General features: G+C 43.4%; 1 protein-coding gene across 1 annotated transcript in view; it reads right to left on the minus strand.

Annotated features, from left to right (window-relative positions):
* Positions 1-23,526, minus strand: part of LOC132815625 (lysophosphatidylcholine acyltransferase 1-like) — a 222,230-nt gene extending 198,704 nt beyond the window's left edge. Inside the window, exon 1 of the mRNA XM_060824572.1 lies at positions 23,467-23,526. Coding sequence (XP_060680555.1) covers positions 23,467-23,487 — 21 coding nt within the window. The 5' untranslated portion in view covers positions 23,488-23,526. The remainder of the gene's footprint in view (positions 1-23,466) is intronic.
* Between the last annotated feature and the right edge of the window lie 1,536 nt (positions 23,527-25,062).

Below are 25,062 nucleotides of genomic sequence, written 5' to 3' on the forward strand. Positions count from 1 at the left end.
TGTTGGGCCGAAGGGCCTGTTTCCACATTGTAGGAATTCTATGATATCTATGAAGTTGCAGACAGATATAAACATCACAAGTGTAATTATAATGAGGGAGTTTAATTACCAATTTAATTACCTCTTGTTGAGGGAAAAAGTTCCTAAGATGTGGGTAAGAGAATTTTCTACAACCATATGTGTCTAGCTAACAAGAAAGGAGGCACCTGCTTCCTAGGAATGAGGTGAATCAAGTAGATCAAGTGACATTGGAGTGCATTTAGGGCTAGTTATCATTATATCTTATGGAAAATGATATTGGCTAATTCAGGGTTAGAATAATCAACTGGCGGAGAGTGGACTTCTGTGAGGCAAGGTTTGTGAGAAAAACAGTAGCCGAATAGTGAACTATCTTCAAAGAGGAGATGGTTCAGCATGGTCATGGTATAGTCTTTCAAATGGGAAAAGTGGGGGGCAAGGGAGGAAATAACCAATGTGGTACTATTATTCAAGAAGGGACCAAGGGATAAACAAGGAAACTACAGACCAGTCAGTCTAATCTCAGTGTTGGGGAAACTATTGGAAACAATTCTGAGGAACAGAATTAATCTGATTTTGGAGAGGCAGGGATTAATCAAGTACAGTTAATATGGTTTTGATAAGGGGAGGTCATGCCTGACCAATTTGATTGAATTATATGAAGAGGTGACCAAATGTGTAGATGAAGTCAATGCTTTTGATGTAGTCTATTTGGACTTTCACACGGCTTTTGATAAGGTCCTGCATGGATACTGATAACATAGGTAAGAGACAATTCAATCCAAAGGAATTTGGCAAATTGGATCCACTACTGGCTAAGTGACAGGAAGTAAAGGATGATTGCTGAAGGATGTTTTTCCAACTGGAACTCTAACATCCAGTGGGGTTCCACAGGGGTCAGTGTCGGGGCCCTCCCTGTTTGAGGTTTATTTACATAATTGAGACTTGAATGTAGGAAGGCTGATCACTAAGTTCACAGATGATATTGGTGGGGTGATATGTAATGAGGAGGATAGTCATAGATTGCAAGAATATATAGACAGAGTGGTCAGATGGGCTGATCAGTGGCAAATGGAATTCAATCTGGATAAGTGTGAGATGATGCACTTGGGCAGGATAGACAAGGCAAGGGAATACCTGATGAATGGTAGGACTCTGTGAAGCACCAAGGATCTGAGGGACATTGGTGTGCATGTACCCTTGTCCTTTAAGGATTCAGGCAGGTGGAAAAAGTGGTTAAGAAGCCATATGAGATAATCTGTTCTGAGGAAGTGGCATCGGACGCAAAACATTAACTTTGATTTCGCTGCACAGATGCTGCCAGACCTGCTAAGCTTTTCCAGCAACTTCTGTTTTTGTTTCTGACTTACAACACCTGGAGGTTTTTTAATGGGATACTTGCCTTTATTAGTGGAGGCATAGGGTTTAAGAGCAAGGAGATGATGCTGGAACTGTATAAAATGTTGGTTAGAACACAGCAAGATATTGTGTGCAGTTCTGGATTTTACATTATAAGAAGGCTGTGATTGCACTAGAGAGGATGTAGAGGGGTTTTATCAGGATGTTGCCTGGACTGGAGAACCTAAGTTATGAAAAGAGATGGGACAGACTAAGATTGTTTTCCTTAGAGCAGATTAGAGGGGACATGATTGAGATGTCTAAAATTATGAGGGGAGTAGATACTTTAGATAGGAAGGAATTGTTCTCCTTGATGAAGAGTTCAATGACCAGGGGCAAAGATTTAAAGTAAGGAGCAGAATGTTTAGGCGACATGTGAGGAGAATTTTTTTCACCCAGGGGATGGTGGGAAACTGTAACTCACTGTCTGTAGAGGTGATAGAGGTAGAAACCCTTGAAATAGTTAAGAAGATGTACATTTGTGATGGCAAGGCTTACAAGTCTATGAGCCAAGTACTAGATAAGCTACATGGTTGTTTTTGATCAACACAGACATGATGAGCCAAAGGACCTCTTTCGGTGCTATGTATCTCTACATCTGTATGACTTCCAGATGTCAAAGGGGCTAGAAATTACGTGAAATAGAAAAAGCTGTTCTTATATCAGGTCATTAACATAATTGAGAATCAAGGTGAAAACAGAGGTTCAGAAGGGAGGTGAAAAAGCTAATATGAGAAACAAAGAGGCATTATGAAAATCACTGGTAAATACCAAAAAGAAAAATCCCAAACTCCTCTATGAGCACATGAACAGCGAAAGGGTGATGAGGAGGAGGAATGATTAGAACCAAGAAGAGCATTACAAATTTGAGGCAAGAGACATGGCTGAAATGTTAAATGATTACTTTGTATCTGACTTTACTTACAAGACAGATGTTGCCTAAGTCATATTGGCAGAGGAGGAATCTCAGTTACTCAAAGGATTGAAATTGATAGGGAGGAGGTATTGGTTAAGGTATTTGTATTTAAAATTGACAAAGCACCAGAAATAGATAAGATGCATCCAAAGACTTTGAAGAAAGTGAAAGGTTCTTCAGCAGCATTGGTCATATCTTCTAATTTTTCTTGGATTTATGGGTAGTGCCTGAGAACTGGAGAATGGCAAACATTATACCTTTTTCAAAAAAGTTTGTAAAGATTAGCCCAGAAATTACACAGCAGTCAGTTTAAGTTTGGTGGTGGAATTATTTTTGTTCAGAATAGAATTAATAGTCATTTATAAAAATGTTAAGTAATTCCAACAGTTAACATGGGGGTTTATGAAAGGAAAATTAAGTCTAACCATCTTGCTGGAGTTTCTTGGAGCAGAAAGGTTGATGTGATATACGTGTACTTCCACAAGGCCTATGATACAGTACTGCAAACAGACCTGAAAGCAATGTTATAGAGACAGTATCAGCAAGAATACAAAATTCCCTGAGGAATAAGAAATAATAAGAGAGCAAGGGTTAATACGTACTTTCTAGGATACAATAAGGTTTGTACTGAAAGTCCCTTGGGGATTTGCACTGCGACACTTGCTTTTCCTGCTATGTAAAGGATTTAAGTGTTTTAATGCAGGAAGCAGTTTCACAGTATGTAATAACACAAACATTAGTGGAATTGTAAATTGTGAGGAGGACAGTGTAAAACTTCAAAAGGACATTGACAAGTTGGTGAAGTGGGTAGATGGGTGGCAAATGAAGTTCAATATGGAGGATTGTTAGATGGTACACTTTGGAACCAAGAATGTAGATTAACAGCATAAAATAAATCATACTATTCTATGGGATATGCAGGAGCAGAGAGACTCATTAAAGAATTGAGAATCGGAGGGCACTGTTCTATTAATCTTTGCAAAAGAAACAAATGTGAGGTGACAAAAATTTTCTCATACAATGAATAGTTAGGGCTTGGAATCCACTTCCTGTAAGTATGGTGCAGGCAAGTTCAGTTGAGGTAGACAAGATGGCGTGACTATTTGAATTGAAACAATATGCCAAGTTATAAGGAGAAACAGGAGATCAGTACCAAGTCAAAATACTCAGAAATGGTACAAACATGATAGGTCTTCTAAGCCGTAATAGTTCTGTGATTCTCAAAGTGTGACTTTCACTGCACCATCGTCCACACACCAGCTAAGCTACTAATACACTGAGACCATGTGTTGTCATCAGTTTTTAACTCCATTTTTGTATATTCCTGGAATTGTAAACCGAAAACATGCCTGCAGGAGATAGCTTCCTGCTAAGAGCTGGGTGAGTAGTAAACCTCACATTATCTACTTTTTTAGTGTTTCTGTTTGATGTTTCCCTTACTCTGCACAAGTGTTCACACAGAACATTACTAGACAATCACTGAATTTATGTTTGCAGTCATGTTTTGGTTGTAATAATTCTCTAAAATAAATCAGACATTAGAATAAAAAGAAATCATGTTCTTCAGTGCTTTTGGGTTCTAATCCATTGTCATGACACCCTCAGATTGTACACCTATTATATTAACTATTGGCATCACAACATGCAATATTTTACTACTTTTTTAATTGAAGGTGTACTGCTGACTCAAGAGTGGTATTAAAATAATGAAAGGTTGATAGAATAGATGCAGAGAGGATATTTTCTTTTTTGGGGAAGCACATAACTAGAGGCCATCAACGTGAAAGATTCACCAAAAATCCTTTCAGGAATTCAGAAGAAGCTTCCTTACCAAAAGAGCAATGAGATGTGAACTCACGAGAAGATGGAGTTGTCAAAGCAAATTATTAATTTCTTTAAGAGGAAGCTAAAGCATACAAGGGAGAAGGTTATAAGGATTACAGTGCTAGATTTAACTGTGAAAAGATTTGAGGAAGTTCAAAGCAGAGTGTGTTTGTTCTACATCCTGGCTTAATGTTCTGAATGTTTCATCTTTCACTTTTGCGCATGGTCCCAGCACCCAGCTTAACTGTTCTCACGGTTTTGGCAGCACTTCCCATGCTAAATCATCCCATTGATTTTTCCACGATTGATGATCAACTTGCTCACGTTACAAACCGTAATTCCCAAGCACTTTCAATTAATTGATTTTAAGACTCTGTTAAATAGATTTTAGAATGCAACATAAAATTTATGTGTCATTAGAAGATTACTCCTCCATTGATAAAGATATCCAGGTTTCGTTTCACTCAAATTTGTCATCAATGTGTTGGTAGCTCTCTTTGACATCACATTTTTCTTTTCGTTCCTTACAGTTTTTCTTTTCACTAATTTTTGATAGTTTGTATAGAACATTAAATTGTAGGGCAAGAGCTTTTCATTTGGTCTAATGTGAACCAGTGCCACAAACTGAATTTAAAATGATTGATCTTACTCTATTGAATTTCTGTAATAATTTTGATTTAATTGCAGGAAATACAAAAGATCCACAAAATAAGCTTTTAATACGAGAAGCTATCGTTGAAATCAAAGACTTCAGCATAACAGTGCCATTGCTGAAACACGGAACTACACCACATACAGTCTCGGCCAGTGAAACTGCACAATACATCCAGAAAACATGAAACAATATATCATAAAAGCCACCAATTCACAGTTGAAGTGTCTTTATATAGCCGAATAACAGTGAAGTTAAAACAAATTCTCACCAATCATAGTTAATCTAATTAAATAAGCAATAAATAATAAATTATAATAAAACTGAAGGTTGTCATTGATGTTGTTTTGAACAGTGATCATTTTTGAATGAGTTCAGAAATTTCTAAATTGATACAGATACCAAGGCCCATTTTAAAATGAGGAGAGGGAGAGGTAGAAGCAGTGGAAAACTGCAGCATGCAGGCAATGGAAGGTCTTGCAAAATTAATGGCATGATCTTATTTAAAGTTTCTTTTATTTCCTAGTCAACGGCCAGTTGGATTTATGATTAGATGATTGGGCAGAATGTCCTATGGTGTGCAACCATTGTTTGCATGGAGAAATGCAATTGTAATTAGTGTACTGACTGGCTATATAGTGAGATGGATGTCTATTCCACTGTAAGTATCTGTGTATCCTGTCAGTGGCAGCCATTAAATATGCAACATTTAAAACGTGGTGCTGATTGTTCCCATTTTCAGTCAAAATGTCTGATCGAGTGAGATTCATGGGCCTTAATCCCCTATGGTCCCCAATGACTTCTCACGCAATCCTCTGCTGTTCACTTCATAAATTATGCAATCGGGCTCTTTGGTACTATTCACGTATAATCACATATTTGAAGAGACAGAAATACTCGCACTACCAGGACCTTTTGACATTCACATGGTTGCTGTCATTTTAATGCCCAGCTGTACACTTGCAAGCCAGGAACTGCACCTCACATTTTGGTTCTCAATCATTATCGCTGAGAACATGGCTCAGAAAGCAAATCTGACTCCTTGTTTCACAGACTGGAACTTGGAGGTATTGCTGGATGGAATGATAGAAATAGGGCTGTCGCCCCTGCAGGTGCCACAGAATACACGCTTCTGCCCCTTGACCCCATGGTGAACATCACTTCCATTGGTAATGTCACCTATGATCCCATAACCACAGCCATTCCAGAGACAATCTCTGCCCCCACTCCCAACTCCAGCCCCAGATCTGGTCCTAGCTCCCAGCTCTGCCATGTTTTTGCTATTCCCTCAGATGTCCTGCTCACTGAGGATGAACAATCAGTCCTCAGTAAAGGCTTCACCTTCATCCCCCTATGCTCCAAGATCAATGAATTCAACATGTGTTGTGATTGCGAACTTCTCTTCTGCCATCTCCATGCTTACGTTTTCCACCTGGACTCCCACTCAACCTCCAAGGACTCCTTCTCCTTCCTCCAACACACTCCATCCCCTTGAACACCGTGTGCCAGTCTATTATCTGTCCTTGATTTCTTCATTTCTAACTGCCGCAGCAATATTGACTACCTCAACCTTTCCACCCCTCTCGCCCACTCCAAACTCTCATCATTGCAATGCACAGCCCTCCACTCCTTCTGCTCCAACCCCAACCTCACCATCAAACCAGCAGACAAGGGGGGGAGGGGGAGTTTGTGCGCAGTGGTAGTTTAGCGCACCAACCTCTGCACCACTGAAGCTATGCTTCAACTCGTGGACACTTCCACTGCCCCCTCAATCATGACCTACCTCCCACCAGCAAACCATCATCTCCCAAACCATCCAGAATCTCATCACTTCAGGGCATCTCTCACCAGCAGCCTCCAACCTCATAGTCCAGGAACCTTGTACTGCCCTGTTCTACCTTCTACCCAAAATTCACAATCCTGACTGCCCCAGTAGACCCATCATCTCAGCCTGCTCCTGTCCCGCCAAATCGAACGTCTCCGCTGCATCTGCTCCCAGGAGGACCAGTTCCAATACCTAACAAATCAACACAGACATCTACTATAAACCGACTGACTCCCACAGCTACCTGGACTACACCTCCTCCCACCCTGCCCCCTGTAAAAACGCCATCCCATATTCCCAACTCCTTCGTCTCCGCTGCATCTGCTCCCAGGAGGACCAGTTCCAATACCGAATCAGACTCCTCCCTCCCCTTCCTAGACCTTTCCGTTTCTATCTCGGGTGACCGAATCAACACAGACATCTACTATAAACCGACTGACTCCCACAGCTACCTGGACTACACCTCCTCCCACCCTGCCCCCTGTAAAAATGCCATCCCATATTCCCAATTCCTTCGTCTCCACCGCATCTGCTCCCAGGAGGACCAGTTCTAATACCGAACAACCCAGATGGCCTCCTTCTTCAAAGACCGCAGATTCCCCCCAGACGTGATCGACGATGCCCTCCACCGCATCTCCTCCACTTCCCGCTCCTTCGCCCTTGAGCCCCGCCCCCCCAACTGCCACCAGGACAGAACCCCACTGGTTCTCACCTACCACCCCACCAACCTCCGTATACAGCGTGTCATCCGCCGTCATTTCCGCCACCTCCAAACGGACCTCACCACCAGGGATATATTTCCCTCCTCTCCCCTATCAGCGTTCCGCAAAGACCACTCCCTTCGTGACTCCCTTGTCAGGTCCACACACCCCACTAACCCAACCTCCACTCCCAGCACCTTCCCCTGCAACCGCAGGAAATGCAAAACTTGCACCCACACCTCCTCCCTTACCTCTCTCCAAGGCCCCAAGGGATCCTTCCATATCCGCCACAAATTCACCTGCACCTCCACACACATCATCTATTGCATCCGCTGCACCCAATGTGGCCTCCTCTATATTGGGGAGACGAGCCGCCTACTTGCGGAACGCTTCAGGGATCACCTCTGGGACGCCAGAACCAACCAACCCAACCACCCCTCAAGTGGCTCAATACTTTAACTCTCCCTCCCACTCCACCAAGGACATGCAGGTCCTTGAACTCCTCCATCGCCAGAACATAACAACACGACGATTGGAGGAAGAGTGCCTCATCTTCTGCCTGGGAACCCTCCAACCACAAGGGATGAACTCAGATTTCTCCAGTTTCCTCATTTTCCCTCCCCCCACCTTGTCTCAGTCAATTTCTTCGAACTCGGCACCGCCCTCCTAACCTGCAATTTTCTTCCTGACCTCTCCACCCCCACCCCACTCCAGCCTATCACCCTCACCTTGACCTCCTTCCACTTATCACATCTCCATCGCCCCTCCCCCAAGTCCCTCCTCCCTATCTTTTATCTTAGCCTGCTGGACACATTTTCCTCATTCCTGATGAAGGGTTTTTGCCCGAAATGTCGAATTTCCTGTTCCTTGGATGCTGCCTGACCTGCTGTGCTTTAACCAGCAACACATTTTCAGCTCTGATCTCCAGCATCTGCAGACCTCACTTTTTACTCAATCACTCTGCAGCCTCCCCACGTTGTCAGTACTACCTGCCTGTCCACTTACCTTGACACCGTCCTGTCACCCTTGGTCCAGGATCTCCTCACACACATTCGGAACATCACCCACGCCTTCCACCTCCTCTGTGACTTTCATTTCCCCGGAACCCAACGTCTCATCGTCACCATGGACGTCCAGACCCTCTACACCTCCATCCGCCATGATGAAGGCCACAAAGGCCTCCGTTCCTTCCTCTCCCGCCGACCCAACCAGTGCTCTTCCACTGACACACTCATTTGATTGACTGAACTGGTCTTCACTCTCAACAATTTCTCCTTCAAATCCTCCCACTTTCTCCAGACCAAAGGGGTAGCCATGGACACCCGCATGGGCCCCCAGCTATGCCTGTCTCTTCGTTGGGTATGTGGAACAGTCCATTTTCCACAACTACACCGGCACCACTCCCCACCATTTCCTCCGCTACATCGATGACTGTATCGGTGACCTCATACTCCCACGAGAAGGTTGAACAGTTCATCAACTTCATAAACAACTTCCACTCTGACCTCAAGTTCACCTGGACCATCTTGGACACCTCCCTCCCCTTCCTGGATCTCTCCATCTCCATTATCCATGACCTACTCAACTCGGATTTCTACTTCAAACCCACCGACTTCCACAGCTACCTGGACTAGATCTCCTCCCACCCCGCCTCCTGCAGAAACACTATCCCTTACTCCCAATTCCTCTGCCTTGGCCACATATGATCCCAGGAGGACTAGTTCCACCATAGAACATCACAGATAGCCTCCTTCAGGGACCGCAGTTTCTCTCCCACATTGTCAACGATGCCCAAGAGTAGTGCATCTCCTCTACTTCCCGCACGTCCACCCTTGAATCCCACCTATCCATTCGCAACAAGGACAGAACCTTCCTGGTCCTCACTTTCCACCCAACCAACTTCTAGATACAACATATCATCCTCCACTATTTCTCCAGCTGCAAACAGACCCGACTACCAGGGATATATTTCCCTCCCCATTGCTATCTGCATTCCAGAGAGACCATTCCCTCCGCGACTCCCTTGTTAGGTCCACGCCACCCACCAACCCACCCTCCACTCCCGGCACGTTTCCTTGCCACAACAAGAAGTGCAAAACCTGCGCCCACACCTCCCCCCTCACTCCATCCAAGGCTCCAATGGAGCCCCCCACATCCGACAGAGATTTACCTGCACTTCCACACACGTCATCTACTGTCTCCATTGCTCTCGATGTGGTTTCCTCTGCATTGGGAAGACAGGATGCCAACTTGCGGAACATTTCAAAGAATATCTATGGGACACATGCACTCATCAACTCCAGAGGCCCGTGGCCGAACACTTCAACACCTCCATTCCACTCTGCCAAAGAGGCACAAGTCCTTGGCCTCATCCTGTAGGAAGAGCGCCTCATCTTTCTTGGGACCCTCCAACTACACGAGATCAATGTTGATTTCACCAGTTTCCTCATTTCCCTGTCCCACCTTATCCCAGATCCAACCCTCTAACTCGGTACTGCCCTCTTGAACCTTCCTACCTGACCATCTCCCTTCCCATCTATTTGCTCCACCCTCCTCTCTGAATTATCACCATCAACCCCCACCTTTATCTTCCTATTGCACTCCCAGCTGCCTGCCCCCTAGTCTCACTCCCCTCCCATTTATATCTCAGGCTCCTTGGGACCCCACCCCCCTTATTCCTGATGAAGTGCTCATACTCGAAACATCGACTTTCCTGCTTCTCGGATGCTGCCTGATTGGCTGTGCTTTTCCAGCATCACACTTTTCGACTCCCTGTCATTTTTCCCGCTGATTTCCAATGGAAACTACATCATCAGATCCAGCCAGTCTAGACTGATATTGTCCTTGGTCAGTTTTGTGTCCCAGATTAAACTAACACCCAGCACTTAATCTGTGCTCCAGAAGGGCAATTGCCACATTTTCTCTCTGCTACCTCATCGTCACAGGCCACCATTCAGTTGAGCTCTGCAACTACATACTCATGGACTACAACTTTCACTATTCCATTCAACATGTTCGCTCAACACATCTCATTCATCTTAATTCTCCCAAACTACCAATCGCCCCAGTCCTCTCTGATTCCCATTCACTCACTGGGCTCATCTTCATCTCTCCTGCTTTTTAGAATCCCTACAGTGTGGAAACAGGCCCTTTGGCCCAAAAAGTCCACACTGACCCTCGGAAGAGTATCTCACCTAACCCATTCCCTATCAAGCTACATCTACCCCTTACCTATGCACCTAAACTACACATCCCTGAACACTATGGGCAATTTAGCATAGCCAACTCACTTAACCTTTGGATTGTCGGAGGAAACCAGAGAACCCAGAGGAAACCCACACAGACACGGGGAGGATGTACAAACTCTACACAGACAGTCGCTCGAGACTGGAATCCAACCCAGGTCCCTGGCACTACGAGGCAGCAGTGCCACCCTATATATCATTAACTGCTATTTCATCCACTTCCATCATACTCACTCCATCCCTTTGTCTCAATGCAGGAAAAATTGACTTACAACTGGACTGAGAGGGCCCAAAGCAGTCTAGGGATAATGGATATCAGGCTTCTACCACCATATCTAAACAGATAGAAGCATGCCCATTTACATAGCAATGGGGAGACCTCAGTGGCCAGCTACGCAGTAAATTTTCTTCTATAGTGCTGTACTGCTCTCCCATTAAAGAAACACTACCTCATTCTTAATCTGTTTTTATTCCTCTTGCACAACTAATACACTCTGTACTGAACACATGCTAATGGTACCCAACAAGCCTCCATCAAAAAGAGACCATCACTGATGACCCTAACTCCATCTCTTGCTCTAATATGGAACCCCCTGAACTCTCAGATGATGCGCTAGCAAGGTTTTCGCCCACACCCTCCCACAGCTCAGGCCCTTCCTTGATGGGTCCTCTTTTGAGAGTAGAGTCAGAAGCTCAAGCTGGTGAGTATATATTTGACATGTCGCTACAGCTAGCTGAGGAAGAAATGCCTCAGGTCTCTGACATACACAGGTTTCCAGAGATTAGGCACCTGCTCCAGCAGCAGGCAAAAGGCGATCCCAGAGTTTTGGCCATTAATGACTTTATCTAAATGTACACAGTCACAAGACCAACAGGCGGTTTGTCAAAGCAAGTTGGTAAATTGGATCGAAGATTGGAGGAGTCCACCAATGTCATTTGTACTATACCTGCTCTCATGTGTGCATGTGGCTGACCATGTGGAAAGATGGCAGTCAGCATTTCCACCACACTCAGTAATATACACACAGACTTGGACTCCATCGCTCTAGCTACAGATACTCAGTATCAATGGCAAGGCAAGAAAGTAAAGAGCAACCTCTACCTCATCCCAGGTCCTCCCTTCCTCTTCGGGTGACAGGGTGGTACCAGCATGCATCCAAACCAAGGAAGATCCATACACAAAATGCTTAGAAGCTTCTTCTCTAGACACTTTAGGGGTGCCTATTGGCACCACTGTTCCTACTTATGAGGAAGGGGCATTTAAGCAAGCTAAAGGTCCAGTGTTAACCCGTTACCTTGCCCTTGGTACTCTGGGTTTTGGCTAGAATGATGGAGTTGAGTTAAGTATGTATAACCTGGCTGTCCTTGGGCAGCCATCAAGTTTTCTATAGAGGTAGCCAGGTACTTACATTACAAAGACAACATGGTGCAAAAAGCATCAGAGAAATCCTCTAACCTTCAAGTCAGTTTGCCTCATGCCTTAGACAAATCGGCCTGTTGCTTCTGTGTCTACCTGTGCATATGCATGAAGTCTCCGATTGGTGAAACCACGGGGTCATCTGCATGAAGAGGAGCAGGTCCCCTTTTTCCAGCTGTCATCCAAGTGCTAGCTATCTAGGGTATTTTTACTTTGCCAGCTGCAGAGATGTGGCAGTGATGCAGTCACCAGCAGATGCCATTGATTCCATTCTGTATAAAATACGGACCGAGGTGTCAGGCTCTGAGCTGATGGGGGTTGCAGGAGGCATCCATGTTTTATTCTTCAGAAATACAGTTGTCAATCTCTTGGGCAGTCCTCTTAAATACTGTGTAATGGACAACACCAAACCCACTTCAGATATACCAAGGAGCTTGCCTCAACCCTGATGTTTATTTAAAGGCAAGTGTCGGGTTTGAAGTTCCAGGTGTAATTTGGTTGGTCACAGTACTCTTCAAGCAAGACATACTTTATTCTTAACCCCAATTAAAATGCAAACAAAAGGAAGAAGAATTGGTATAACTTACCCCTCTTAGTAAAAAGTGAGGTCTGCAGATGCTGGAGATCGGAGCTGAAAATGTGTTGCTGGTTAAAGCACAGCAGGTCAGGCAGCATCCAAGGAACAGGAAATTCAACGTTTCGGGCGTCGAATCCTGATGAACAGGAATCCTGATGAAGGGCTTTTGCCTGAAACGTCGAATTTCCTGTTCCTTGGATGCTGCCTGACCTGCTGTGCTTTAACCAGCAACACATTTTCGTAACTTACCTCTCTTGGAAAACTTAACAGAATAACAGATTATTTAACTATAAATAACAACTGTTCCAATATAGTACGATCCATAAACACTTGGCAAAGGCAAATTTAGTCAAATAGATTGTCTCACATGCAATGTTTTTCAGGACAGGAGAAAAGAAAACCAAAAGAAAATTCTGGCAGAGAGACCTGTAGAGCAATTGCATAACCAACTTCAAAACCCCAACAATTAGATTCCCTACAGTATGGAAGCAGACCCTTCAGCCCAACAAGTCCATACTGACCCTCCAAAGAGTAACCTATCCAGATCCATTCCCCTATATTTATTCCACACTAATGCACCTAACACTATGGGCAATTTAGCATGGCCAATTCACCTGACCTGTACATCTTTAGATTGTGGGAGGAAACCAGAGCATCTGGAGAAAACCCATGTTGACATGGGGAAAATTTGCAAATTCCACACAGACAGTTGCCCAAGGTGGGAATCAAACCCAGATCCCTGGTGCTGTGTGGCAGAGTGCTAGTCACTGAGCCACCCCAAGCAGATATTGAAAATTAAATTAAAACCATGGTTCTATGGGAGCTTGAATCCACCTATTCATGCTGCTTCTATTGTTATAACTTTAAAAAGAAACAGGGCCTCGCAAGCTACTTGCTTTATTGGCTTGGTAGAGACAACTTGATACCTCTGTTCAGTAAAAAAGGAACAAAATACATCTCTTAAAGCTATGGTATAATCACACCCGTCACAGGTGGCTTGCCACTTGCACTTGCAAGATACAAAAGAGTGCATATTGCGAAGAGATAGAAGTGTGACACGTTAAGGTGAAATGTGCATTATTATAACGGGGAGTAGTGCTGCAATGGGCAACGTTTCTTACATGGTTGCAAGTCATGAAAGTTTCTTGTGTCTTGACATAACTGGTTCTAATCTTCTCCTACAATGACCAAAATTCTCTATGTGTAGTGGGTGAGGAGAACAATGTCAGGCATCCTACCACCTGCCCTTGCTTTTTGAAGCCATTATGGGCTGTTTTATCCTGGAATGAGAAGGCAGAGGAGTGAAATGAATATGGTGGCATACCTATCAGTACTAGTCCAAATGGGAGAAAGATGGTTTCGTGTTCTGAGTGAGTAGTAGGGCAACACAGTGGGGTGGAAGAGTTGGTAGTTTTGAAAGATTGGGTCAGGAGAGTCATTTAGGGAGGATATGGCATGCAGCTTTGTGAATGGTAGAGTGTGAGCCTCAGTGAGAGATAGATGCATAGTGGAGTTAGAGTTTGTGTGTGATAAAGAATGGGACTTACCTTGGCAAAGTCCTTGACCTTGCAGCATTCCTGAATGTTCCCCCAGACCATGGAGGTTGTACTGATATAAGTGGCAATCTTAGTCCAGGCTGACATGATCTAGTAACAGTATTCTCTGGCTGTCCTGAGGGAAGAGAATATCTCTCTTCTCCACTGTCCCATTTACCAGGACACCAACTTCTCCTTCTGTGCTATGTCAGAGACAAGTCAGGGGGAATATGAAGGGCAGGACTTAATCAGGTACATCACCACATTTTAAAAAAGGTGCCTGCACCAGGCACGCTAGTCTAGTTGAAGATTACTAACTTTAGCAAGTGGGAGGATGGGGTTGGCTTCAGAAGAGAGGGGCGCCATGGAAAGATGTTGAGATGCATTTGGCATGATTGTGCAGGAAAAATTGTGAGGTCCTACTCAAGCAAAATGATACAGCCAAGATCTAGTAAGATTCAACCCATCTAACCATCTCCGCTTAACATTCAATGACTTAATTTATCCACCAAGCGACAATTCATTAAAATCTTTACTGGATCAGCTATTGAAGTACTGTGGCTACATGAACAGGTCAGCGGCTGGAAATTCTGTGTTGAGCAACTCATATTCCTGACTCTACAAAGCTTCTCCCAACCGACATGGCACAAGTCAGGAGTGTGGTGGAATACTCTCCATAATGCCTAGATGAGTGCAGCTCCAACAACAGTCAAGCTCAACACCAACCAAACAAAAGAGCCCACTTGACCAAAAACCCCATCCATTACTTTCCATGTTCACTCATTCCACCTCCTCACATGAGCAGCAGTGTGAACCATCTACAGGAAAGGCTGCAGTAAATATCCAAACATCCTTCAGCAGCACAATCTCTGCCTCCCAAAATACCAAACAGCTGATACATGAGAACACTACCAACTGGCAAATTCATCTCCAAGTCCATACCATCCTGAAGTAAAAATATAATGGTTTATGTCTTCATCTCTATGCCAGAATCCTGCAACACACTTCTTGATAGTATTGTGATTGAAATTACACCACTGGAGATGGCAGTAGTTCAACAAAGCAGCTCACCACAATCTTCTCAAGGCATTTAAAGATAGACCACAAATAGTGGCTTTGCCAGCAAAACCCATGTCCCATGAGTATGTTTTACCCAGCTTGAAGGGGAGTGGTATTTGCACTGCTGAGTTAGAAGAACAAGAAGTGCACACTGTCCAGAGTTTCAATATGCATCATTCGGACTCTCAACCTCAGAGAATTAAGACAAAGCTGGTTTCAGAAAACATAATGTTAACACTGTTTGGTTTGAGCACAGCACTCACACTTCCTGGTTCTCCAATATGCTGTACTCACAGTCCTGGTTTCAGAGAACAGTGGGCTTGTAGCATAACAGTGGCGCGTCTGACTCCAGATCAGAAGGTTGTGCGTTCAAATAACATCAGGCTCATTGTATTGATTTGAAGCTCAATTTCTCTAGGAGTCCATTGTACCCTGAAGGTTGATGCACAGGTGGTTAGAGTGGTCAAGAAGGCATATAGTATGTTCGCCTTCATTGGAAGGGTTATTGAGTATAAGAGATGGCAAGTCATGTTAAAATTGTACAAGACATTGGTTCAGCCGCATTTAGAATACTATGTAGAGTTCTGGTCGCCACATTACCAAAAGGATGTGGACGCTTTGGAGAGGGTGCAGAGAAGGTTTATGAGGATGTTGCCTAGCATAGAAGGTGCTAGCTATGAACAGAGATTGAGTAGGTTAGGATTGTTTTCATTAGAAAAAAGGAGATTAAGGGGTACCTGATTGAGGTTTACAAAATCATGAAGGGTATAGACAGGGTGGATAGAGATAAGCTTTTTCCCAGGGTGAAGGATTCAATAACGAGAGATCACGCTTTCAAGGTGAGAGGTGAAAAGTTTACACAGAGGGTGGTAAGTACCCAGGACGCATTGCCAGCAGAGGTGGTATAGGTAGACACGGTAGATTCATTTAAGATGTGTCTGGACAGATGCATTAGTAGGTGGAGAGCAGAGGGATACAGATGCTTAGGAATTGGGCGACAGGTTTAGACAGTAGATTTGGATCAGCTCAGGCTTGGAAGGCCAGAGGGCCTGTTCCTGGGCTGTAAATTTTCTTTGTTCTTTGTTCTTTCACTTTGCTGAATTCAGAGCTGAGACAATGGACTGAACCTTACTTTTTTGGCTGCGTTCAAGTTGCACCAAGAGTTTTGGAGAGTTTTTTGCCTCAAGACTTAGCAAGATTGCTTGCCCTATCTTATCAATCCCACCTCATCAAGGGATGCCCCACAGCCCTTCTCGCATCTGTTTTCCACACCATTTTATCACATAATTCAGAAATATGCCCGAAGACCAACATCCCTTGCACCTGCTCCAGGCCACCGTGCAGCTGGATAAATGATAGCAGTCTGGCATCACCCCTTACAGACAATATAATAGCACAAAGTCTCATTGCCAATGGCACATGGCTGACACTCCCTCACAATACAATGCATTTTCTCACTCTTGTCACCATTTAACACCATAAACTTTATCTGCCCCTATCTACATCCCAACTAAACATCTTCTAAGACAGTGCTACCCTGTCCCCAAATTCTACTGTAAGCCCACCACTTGTCACTGTCCATAGGGAACATCACATACAGGTAAGCAATTTACAAACACAAACACAAAAGTGAACTTTTATGCAGAATGCAACAGGGAACAAAACAAAGTGGCTAAATGTTCCTCTCACAATGCCAAACATGTTTAGGCATTATGACCTAAAAAGTTAGAGTTAACAATTGTATGCGTGCGCTCACCTCTCCTAGTAGAACAGGTGTCAATGAGGTTCTATCTGGCTTGTAGCACCAATCACAGCTGAGCTCCTTACTGGACACGTCAGCTTCCTCCTCCCAAAACACACTATCCTCCATCTTGGAAGACTATTTCCCCAGTTCGCTGCATTCCATTCCCCCAGTTCCTCTGCAGTCAGAACATTGATTGATGCTGCAATTGCATAGGGCAGCGCACATCAGGATGTTTTACAGAGTCTGTCAGAGTACATTGGACAGTCTATGCAACGGAACTACATCTTCAACAGTCCTATACTCTGATCTATTATAGCCAGGGTTGAGGCATTGACAGCATTATATCTGCACTTCATGTCAGTCTGTGGGGTGCATAATGGTTTTAAAGCTACAGTGGGTATCCTTTGTATCTCAGTGATCTGGATGCTCAATTGAAACGTGAGAATACACCAGAATTCACAAGCCATAGCATAGGGTTGCCTGGGTAATGGGTACATACTTTCAGGAAGCGGTAATGGTGATCACAGATCATCTGAACATTAATAGAATGGAACCTCTTCCTGTTGATGAATTCCACAGCATTGGAATAGGTTTTGGTCAATAATAAGAAAGAAGCCTATGCCAGGTATAGATAGCATTAACCGAGTGATTCCATAGAAAAGTATAAAAGCAACAGAAATATATTTAAGGGAGAAATCAGGAGGGCAAAAAGGGGACAAGAGATAGTTTTTCCAAATAGCGTTAAGGAGAATTAGTTTTTACAAATACATTAAGGACAAAATGGTAACGAGGGAGACAATAGGGCCCCTTAAAGATCAGCAAAGCTACCTATGTGTGGAACTGCAGGAGATGGGGGAGATACTACACGAGTATTTTTCATCAAGATATGGAAGAGAAGGAAATGAAAGAGACAGAACATGGGAAATAAATAGCAACATCTTGAAAATGTCCATATTACAGAGGAGGATAGTTACACGTGAGCTGCTTTATTGAACTGTTGCCGTCTCTAGTGGTGTAATTTCATTCACAGTACTATTAGGAAGTGAGTTGCAGAATATTTTAAAACACATGAAGGTGGATAAGCCCCTGGGACCTGATCAGGTGTACCCTAGAACTCTGTGGGAAGTTAGGGAAGTGATTGCTGGTCCCCTTGCTGAGATATTTGTATCATCGATAGTCATAGGTGAGGTACTGAAAGACTGGAGGTTAGCTAATATGGTGCCACTATTTAAGAAAGGTGGTAAGGAAATGCTAGGGAACTGTACATCTGTGAGTCTGACATTGGAAATGGGCAAGTTGTTGGAGGGAATCCTGACGGGCAGGATTTATATGTATTTGGAAAGTCAAGAATTGATTAGGGATAGTTAACATGGCTTTGTGTGGGAAATCATGTCTCACAAACTTGATTGAGGTTTTTTGAATAAGTAACAAAGAGGATTGATGAGGGCAGAATGGTGGACATGATCTACATGGACTTCAGTAAGGCGTTGAACAAGGTTCCTTATGGTAGACTGGTTAGAAAAGTTAGATCATATGGAATAAAGAGAGAAGTAGCCATTTGGATGCAGAACTGGCTTGAAGGTAGAAGACAAAGGGTGATGGTGGTGGTTGCTTTTCAGATTGGAGGCCTGTGACCAATGATGTGTGACCAGTACAAGGATCAGTGCTCTTCGTCTTTTATATAAATGATTTGGATGTGAACATAGGAGGCATGGCTAGTAAATTTGCAGATGAAACCGAAGTGGAGGTGTAGTGGACAACGAAGAAGGTTACCTCAGAGTACAATGGAATCTTGATCAGTTGGGCCAATGGGCCGAGGAGTGGCAGATGGAGTTTAATTTAGATAAATGTGAGATGTTGGAAAGGCAAACCAGAGCAGGGCTTATACACTAAAATATAAGGTTTTGGGGAGTGTTACTGAACAAAGAGACCTTGGACTGCAAGTTCATAGCTCCTTGAAAGTAGAGTTGCAGGTATGTAACGATAGTGAAGAAGGCATTTGGTATACTTGTCTTTATTGTTCCTGAATATAGGAGTTGGGAGGTCATGTTGGAGCTGTACAGGACATTGGTTAGACCAATTTTGGAAAACTGAGTGCAATTCTGGTCTCCCTGCTGCAGAAAGGATGTTGTGAAACTTGAGAAGGTTCAGAAAAGATATACAAGGATGTTGCCAATGTTGGAGGGTTTGAGCTACAGAAAGAGGCTGAATAGACTGGGGCTATTTTCCCTGGAGCACTGGGGACTGAGGAGCCCTTATAGATGTTTATGAAATCATGAGGGGCATGGGTAGGATAAATAGGCAAGGTCTTCTCCCCGAGGTGGGAAAGTCCAAAACTAGAGGGTATAGGTTTAAAGTGAGAGGGGAAAGATCTTAAAGGGATCGAAGGTGCAATTTTTCCATACAGAGGGAAGTGCGTGTGTGGAATGAGCTGCCAGAGGAAGTAGTAGAGGCTGGTACAGTTAAAAGACATCTGGATGGGTATATGAATAGGAAGGGTTTGGAGGGATATGGGCCGGGTGTTGGCAAATGGGACTAAATTTAAGATACTTGGTCGGCATGGAAGAATTGGTCTGAAGGGTCTGTTTCTGTGCTGTATATCCCTATGACTCTATGTTTACAATCAATAGCTCCTTCACCTGGGGGATCCTAGCTTTATTCCCAAATCCTAATCCCAGGATTGTAATACTGACATTGTCATGGGGGAACAAATGAACCCATGCAAACTTGCAGAGAATACATCAGTCACTGTCCTGATGCATTTGTGGCTGCATGACTGAGAGATCCCATACAGGTCACCCATTGATCCCTGGAAGACCAACCATGCCCTCTGATGCTGCTCCAAATTCCCCCCCATTCAACTTGAAATTCCCTTCATCATTGTCTTCATCCCCACTAATATAGAGGCCTCTGCTTTCCACTCCCAGCCTTGACTATCCCATCCTTTCAATAATTGATCCCTCTGCTCCCCCAAACTCTCCTAACCTAACTAGACAACCAGGATTGCATTTGCCCCAGACCTGTGACTGTATTTGATGATCAGCTCATAGACATTTCTGATCAGACACTTGACTGCTGTGTTTGCAGTTCCTTGTCTTTGAAATACAATTGTCTGACAGCTTGTGCTGGCCCACAGGACTGCTGAACATCTCTAGATTATTCTGGGACAGCCCCCCTGAGCTCTGCATCCCAAATGGGTGAATGACAGTGACAAAATCCTTGAACTGTGTGAAACCTCTGTCAGTGACTGACAGCACTAGCACCATCCCACCACCCCCCACCGACAGACAGTACTCCCCCAACCCCTTGACTGGGGGAAAATGTTGATTCTTCAATGTTTTCTGACCTGTCCAGTTGTTTGAATAAACTTGCAATGTGTTTTCCACATAGACAGCTGGCATATGCTGTAGGTGAATAGATAGCTATCTCATTAAGCTGTTCACCAACATTTGTCCCCTCGTCCCAGGACATTCCAATACAGTTGAATAGGATAAGCAGCCTCTCTGAGTTCCTGCACTAAAGAGTCTCTAAAACAGCAGCAATGACAACCTTTGACTTTGGATAAAGTCCTGATGAACACAAAGGGGAGGCATGATGTGGCAAGGCATGTTTGTGAGCATGCAGGTATGTGATGATTGAACAAATGCTGTGAGAGAATTCAAGAGGTCTGGAAGTGTAGCTGATCCAATTATTGAGCCAGTTGCCTCTCCGTGTGCACAAATATTTCTCTGCTGCAGCCTTTTTGATGCTGCCATGAAAGACTGTCCCTTGTAAATGGCCTGCCAGTGTATCAGATAGACAGCAAGATGGCCCTGATGGGTTGGCCGAAGCTGGGGTACCAAGGTCCATAGTCAATGGGCACACTTAGCTGGTGCCCATGAATCTTGCCCTTTGGCGAGGTAAATCAGAGCCAAATCGCCAGTGCTCAAATTGGTTTTCTTGCCAAGTTTTCCCAAAGTCCAGTTTGTTTGGCAGCTTTGGCGGATGGGAGTCTGAATATTAATAAAGCAAGTTGCAGAAATAACAAGTGGTTTCACAATCAAGAATGACTGTCAAGAATTTCGTTCCATCGAGCTTAGGCCAGAGTCTTTTACGACAATCACTGGTTATGGAACCAGCTGCTTTTCATAAGGGATTGGAACCAATGTTGTACCTTTAATCTGTAAATCCCCAGTAAAGGTTCCCAGTCTAGCCATGGTCTTGCAGAAACATAAGGGTCAGAGTCCAGAGCAAATTTTGTTAATGGCTGGTTCTGTAGTCACTGGAATGGCCATGCCTGGATTGACCTCCATTAGCGTCTGATGATTTAAGTGGAGGTTTATTTTGTCTTGACTGCTGCTAAGCAATCTCACTGTTTCAAACCAGCTGTAGTGAAGGGTGTGCCTTCTCCTGGTTACTGGCCTTTGAGTTTTCCTACTCAATTCTGGTCCAGTGGGATTCTTTTGCTGTTTCTAGTCTGCATACCGGCAGTGACTACAATGGCCTGCGGCCTGGATCCCAAAGAAAATTTTAACTGTTGGCCAAATCTTGGCTTTCTTTTGAGGTTTTGCTTTGGGCTGACCTAGAGTCCCTCTGTTCAGGATATAGTGAGGCGATGCAATTGCCTTCACTCAACCGATGTTGCCTAAACACGGACGGCACGGTGTAACAGTGGTTAGCACTGCTGCCTCACAGTGCCAGAGACCCAGGTTCAATTCCTGCCTCAGGCAACTGACTGTGTGGAGTTTGCACATTCTCCCCGTGTCTGCATGGGTTTCATCCAGGTTCTCTGGTTTCCCCTCACAGTGAATTGGCCATGTTAAATTGCCCATAGTGTTAGGTGAAGGGGTAAATGTAGGGGTCTGGGTGGGTTGCGCTTCGGCGGGTTGGTGTGGACTTGTTGGGCCGAAGGGCCTGTTTCCACACTGTAAGTAATCTAATCTAATCTAAAAAAAACAGTCAAACTGGCAAGGGGGTCCCCTTCTTTCAGAATACCTGTAAACCATTTGCTTCACTTATCACATTTTCCAATGATATAGCCATAATGATACATCATTAATGCTACATACCAAATAGTCCCCCAGCCTCTCATTATGTGTTAAACCAAAGCCACTTTCCTCTGCTAGTCATCTTAACCTGGATTCCTTTAGTTCTCAAATTGCCGAGTAAAACTGATAACGCCTCAGAATTAGAGGAGGCTTGGGGTCGTAATATTCCTTAACTAAATCTGTCAATACTTGAAAAGTTTTAGTATCTGATGTCTCTAATAACCAAAAATACTATCGGTCCACAAGCTGTAAGGAGAATTATTTGTTGCTTTTCATCTGCCCCAATGTCATTTACCTGGAAAAGAAAACATTCTTTCTACATACTGGGCTCAGTCTTTGATGGCAGGATCAAACAAGTGAAGCTTCCCAATTACACACCAGAAATACTCAAAGACTACTGTTGCAAACAAATTTCTGTAGGGGCATGCTTTTCTTTCATTTGCTTTCTGGGATCAGTAAACTGTCCTGACCTATCATGGGTTGGATGCTTTTCCCTTCGGACTTTTGCATCATGCTTCTTAATAAACTATTTAATAATTTACTCTAAACTCATGAATGAGTTTGATTCTCTTTTTAGGTAATCTGTCATTCCTGAATTTTCACATTAGTCTTAAGATTTGGAGTCTCTTTTTCTTAATGCCAAAAGTGCTGGGAATGTCAATGAATATTTTCTCTGCAGCTCAAAGTGGCGTAGCCCAAATATATCAACTACATCAGGCTTCACTTTCACATCTGCATCCTTTAGTTCCTTTGTGGCCTGTGGGCGATGATGACGGATCTCACATACCACTTTGAGTTGCTGTATGACATGGTGAATGACCAGATGTATAAGTAGTTGCTAAATATAACCAAAGGTAGAATGCATGTTTTGCTCAGCCGCAATCTTTTCAGCTATCTCCTGAATTTCGGGATGCAATTTATCTTTGGCTAGCTTGAGTTGCATTGTACAGTAATCATCTACTTTGTAGATATCTTATGAAAAGTTTGACGAAGCCCTGGAACTATTATATTTAAAATTATATGTAAATTCTATAAATCCATTAAAAGTGAAATCCCATAAAAGTGTCTCCATCTTCAACATTCAGGTAAATTTGAATTTAAGTGGCCAATCAAGAAAAATCCTGACATATTTTGTGGGATTGTCATTTTATATCTCAAAGGGCATTCTCTAATTCTTATTTGAAGGAATACCTCTTCGCTTTTATATAATGTTATCAGTCTTCTTATTCATCTGAAAACAAGCTTTGGCTTGCTGGGCGAATGATGTAATCAATCTAAGAGTTGTCAAATACATACATTTTCCTTTAAGTTGCATCAACCTTGTACTCTGTTCTCTAAATACAGATTTTTAAAATACAGGTAATTAATTAAATACTGTTGAGAATTAATAACAGCACCTTTATGCATTGAGAAAGATCGCTCCCAGTTAGATTTTAGATTCCATATTTATAAAATCAGTTTGCATTTGCAAGGGAAATTATTTTTCCCTTCATTTACTGTAGCACAATGGAGCTATTTGGCTACTTACGGTAAAAGGAAGTGTGTTCATTTACGTAGTGCATTTCATGATCTGGAGGCATCACACTGTGACTTTCTTGACAACTGATGAAACACTTATGAACACTTTGACATCTGCTTTGTTTTCAAAACTGCTGACCTGCAGTTTGCTTGGTGGAAGTATTGTACTGTTCAATAAGCCTTATCTCATGATAACCCTATCTCTTGATAACCCTTATAGAAAGAGAATGATCCACAAGTGCCCTTATGCTGTCTTCAAGCTTGACTGTAATAATGTTTACTACAGTAATACTCTGAATAAACCACATACTGCCAGGTTAAGCAGAAAGCAAGATGTCTATTTTTAATGACCATTTCCTTTATTCGTGTTTCCTTATTTTGCAAAGTGTAATCAACCTCTTGCAAGCCACAAGAAGACTGCTGATGTTGCACCAGATAGAATCAAATAGAAACTAAAATTGAACATGCATTCAGATAAAATCACTTATCTTCAGACAGAATACTGAGTGGATGATCCATCTTCCCTCCTTGACGTTCAATGGCATTGCCATCACTGAGTCCACCATCAACACCATGGGAGTTATCACTGACCAGAAGTCGAACTGGACTAGCTATATAAGTACTGTGGCTAGTTCAGAGACCAAGACTCGTGTAACATATAATACTGTCTGTCGAGGAGAAAGTGAGGACTGCAGATGCTGGAGATCAGAGCTGAAAATTGTGTTGCTGAAAAGTGTAGCAGGTCATGCAGCATCCAAGGAGCAGGAGAATCGACGTTTCGGGCATAAGCCTTCCTGAAGAAGGGCTTATGCCCGAAACATTGATTCTCCTGCTCCTTGGATGCTGCCTGACCTGCTGCACTTTTCCAGCAACACATTTTTCAACACTGTCTGACTACCATCTAAAGGCAGAAGTCAACAGTGTGATGGAATACTTACCACTTGCATGGATGAGTGCAGTTCCAACAACATTCAAGAAGCTCAACCCTTTCCAGGTCAAAGCAGTCTGCTTAATTGGCACTTCATTCAACATCTTCCACATTCATTCTTTTCATCACCATTGCATGGTGGCAGGAGATGTACTATGCACAAAATATTTGCAGTCATTAATAGCACTTTGACACTTTCCAAAATGCACAACCTTTACCACCTAGGACAGCAGGTATATGGGACCAGAACTACCTGCACGTTCCTCTTCAAGCCACACACCATCCTAACTGGGAATTATATTGCCATTCCTTCAGTGTCACTGGGCCAAACAGCATTATGGGTGTCCCTACTGTTCAAAAGAACAGCTTATCACTACCTTCTCGAGGGTAGTTAGGATGGGCAATAAGTGCTGTTATAGCTAGTGATGCCTACATCCCATCAACAAACTAAAAAAAGGCTGAATATGAACATTTCATGTTACAGAAGGGGGCCATTCATCACATTGTGCCTGCTAAACATTTTTGGAAAACTACTCTGTCAGTTTCACTCCTCTGTTCTTTCCCCACAGTCCCATAAGTATCTCCTTTCTACTCCAGTGCTCATTTGAAAATTACTATTGAACACGTCCGAATTCCCTTTAGGTAGCACATTCTAGACCATAAAAATTCAGTGAGTAA

Source organism: Hemiscyllium ocellatum, chromosome 5 (assembly GCF_020745735.1).
Source record: "Hemiscyllium ocellatum isolate sHemOce1 chromosome 5, sHemOce1.pat.X.cur, whole genome shotgun sequence".
Classification (NCBI taxonomy): domain Eukaryota; kingdom Metazoa; phylum Chordata; class Chondrichthyes; order Orectolobiformes; family Hemiscylliidae; genus Hemiscyllium; species Hemiscyllium ocellatum.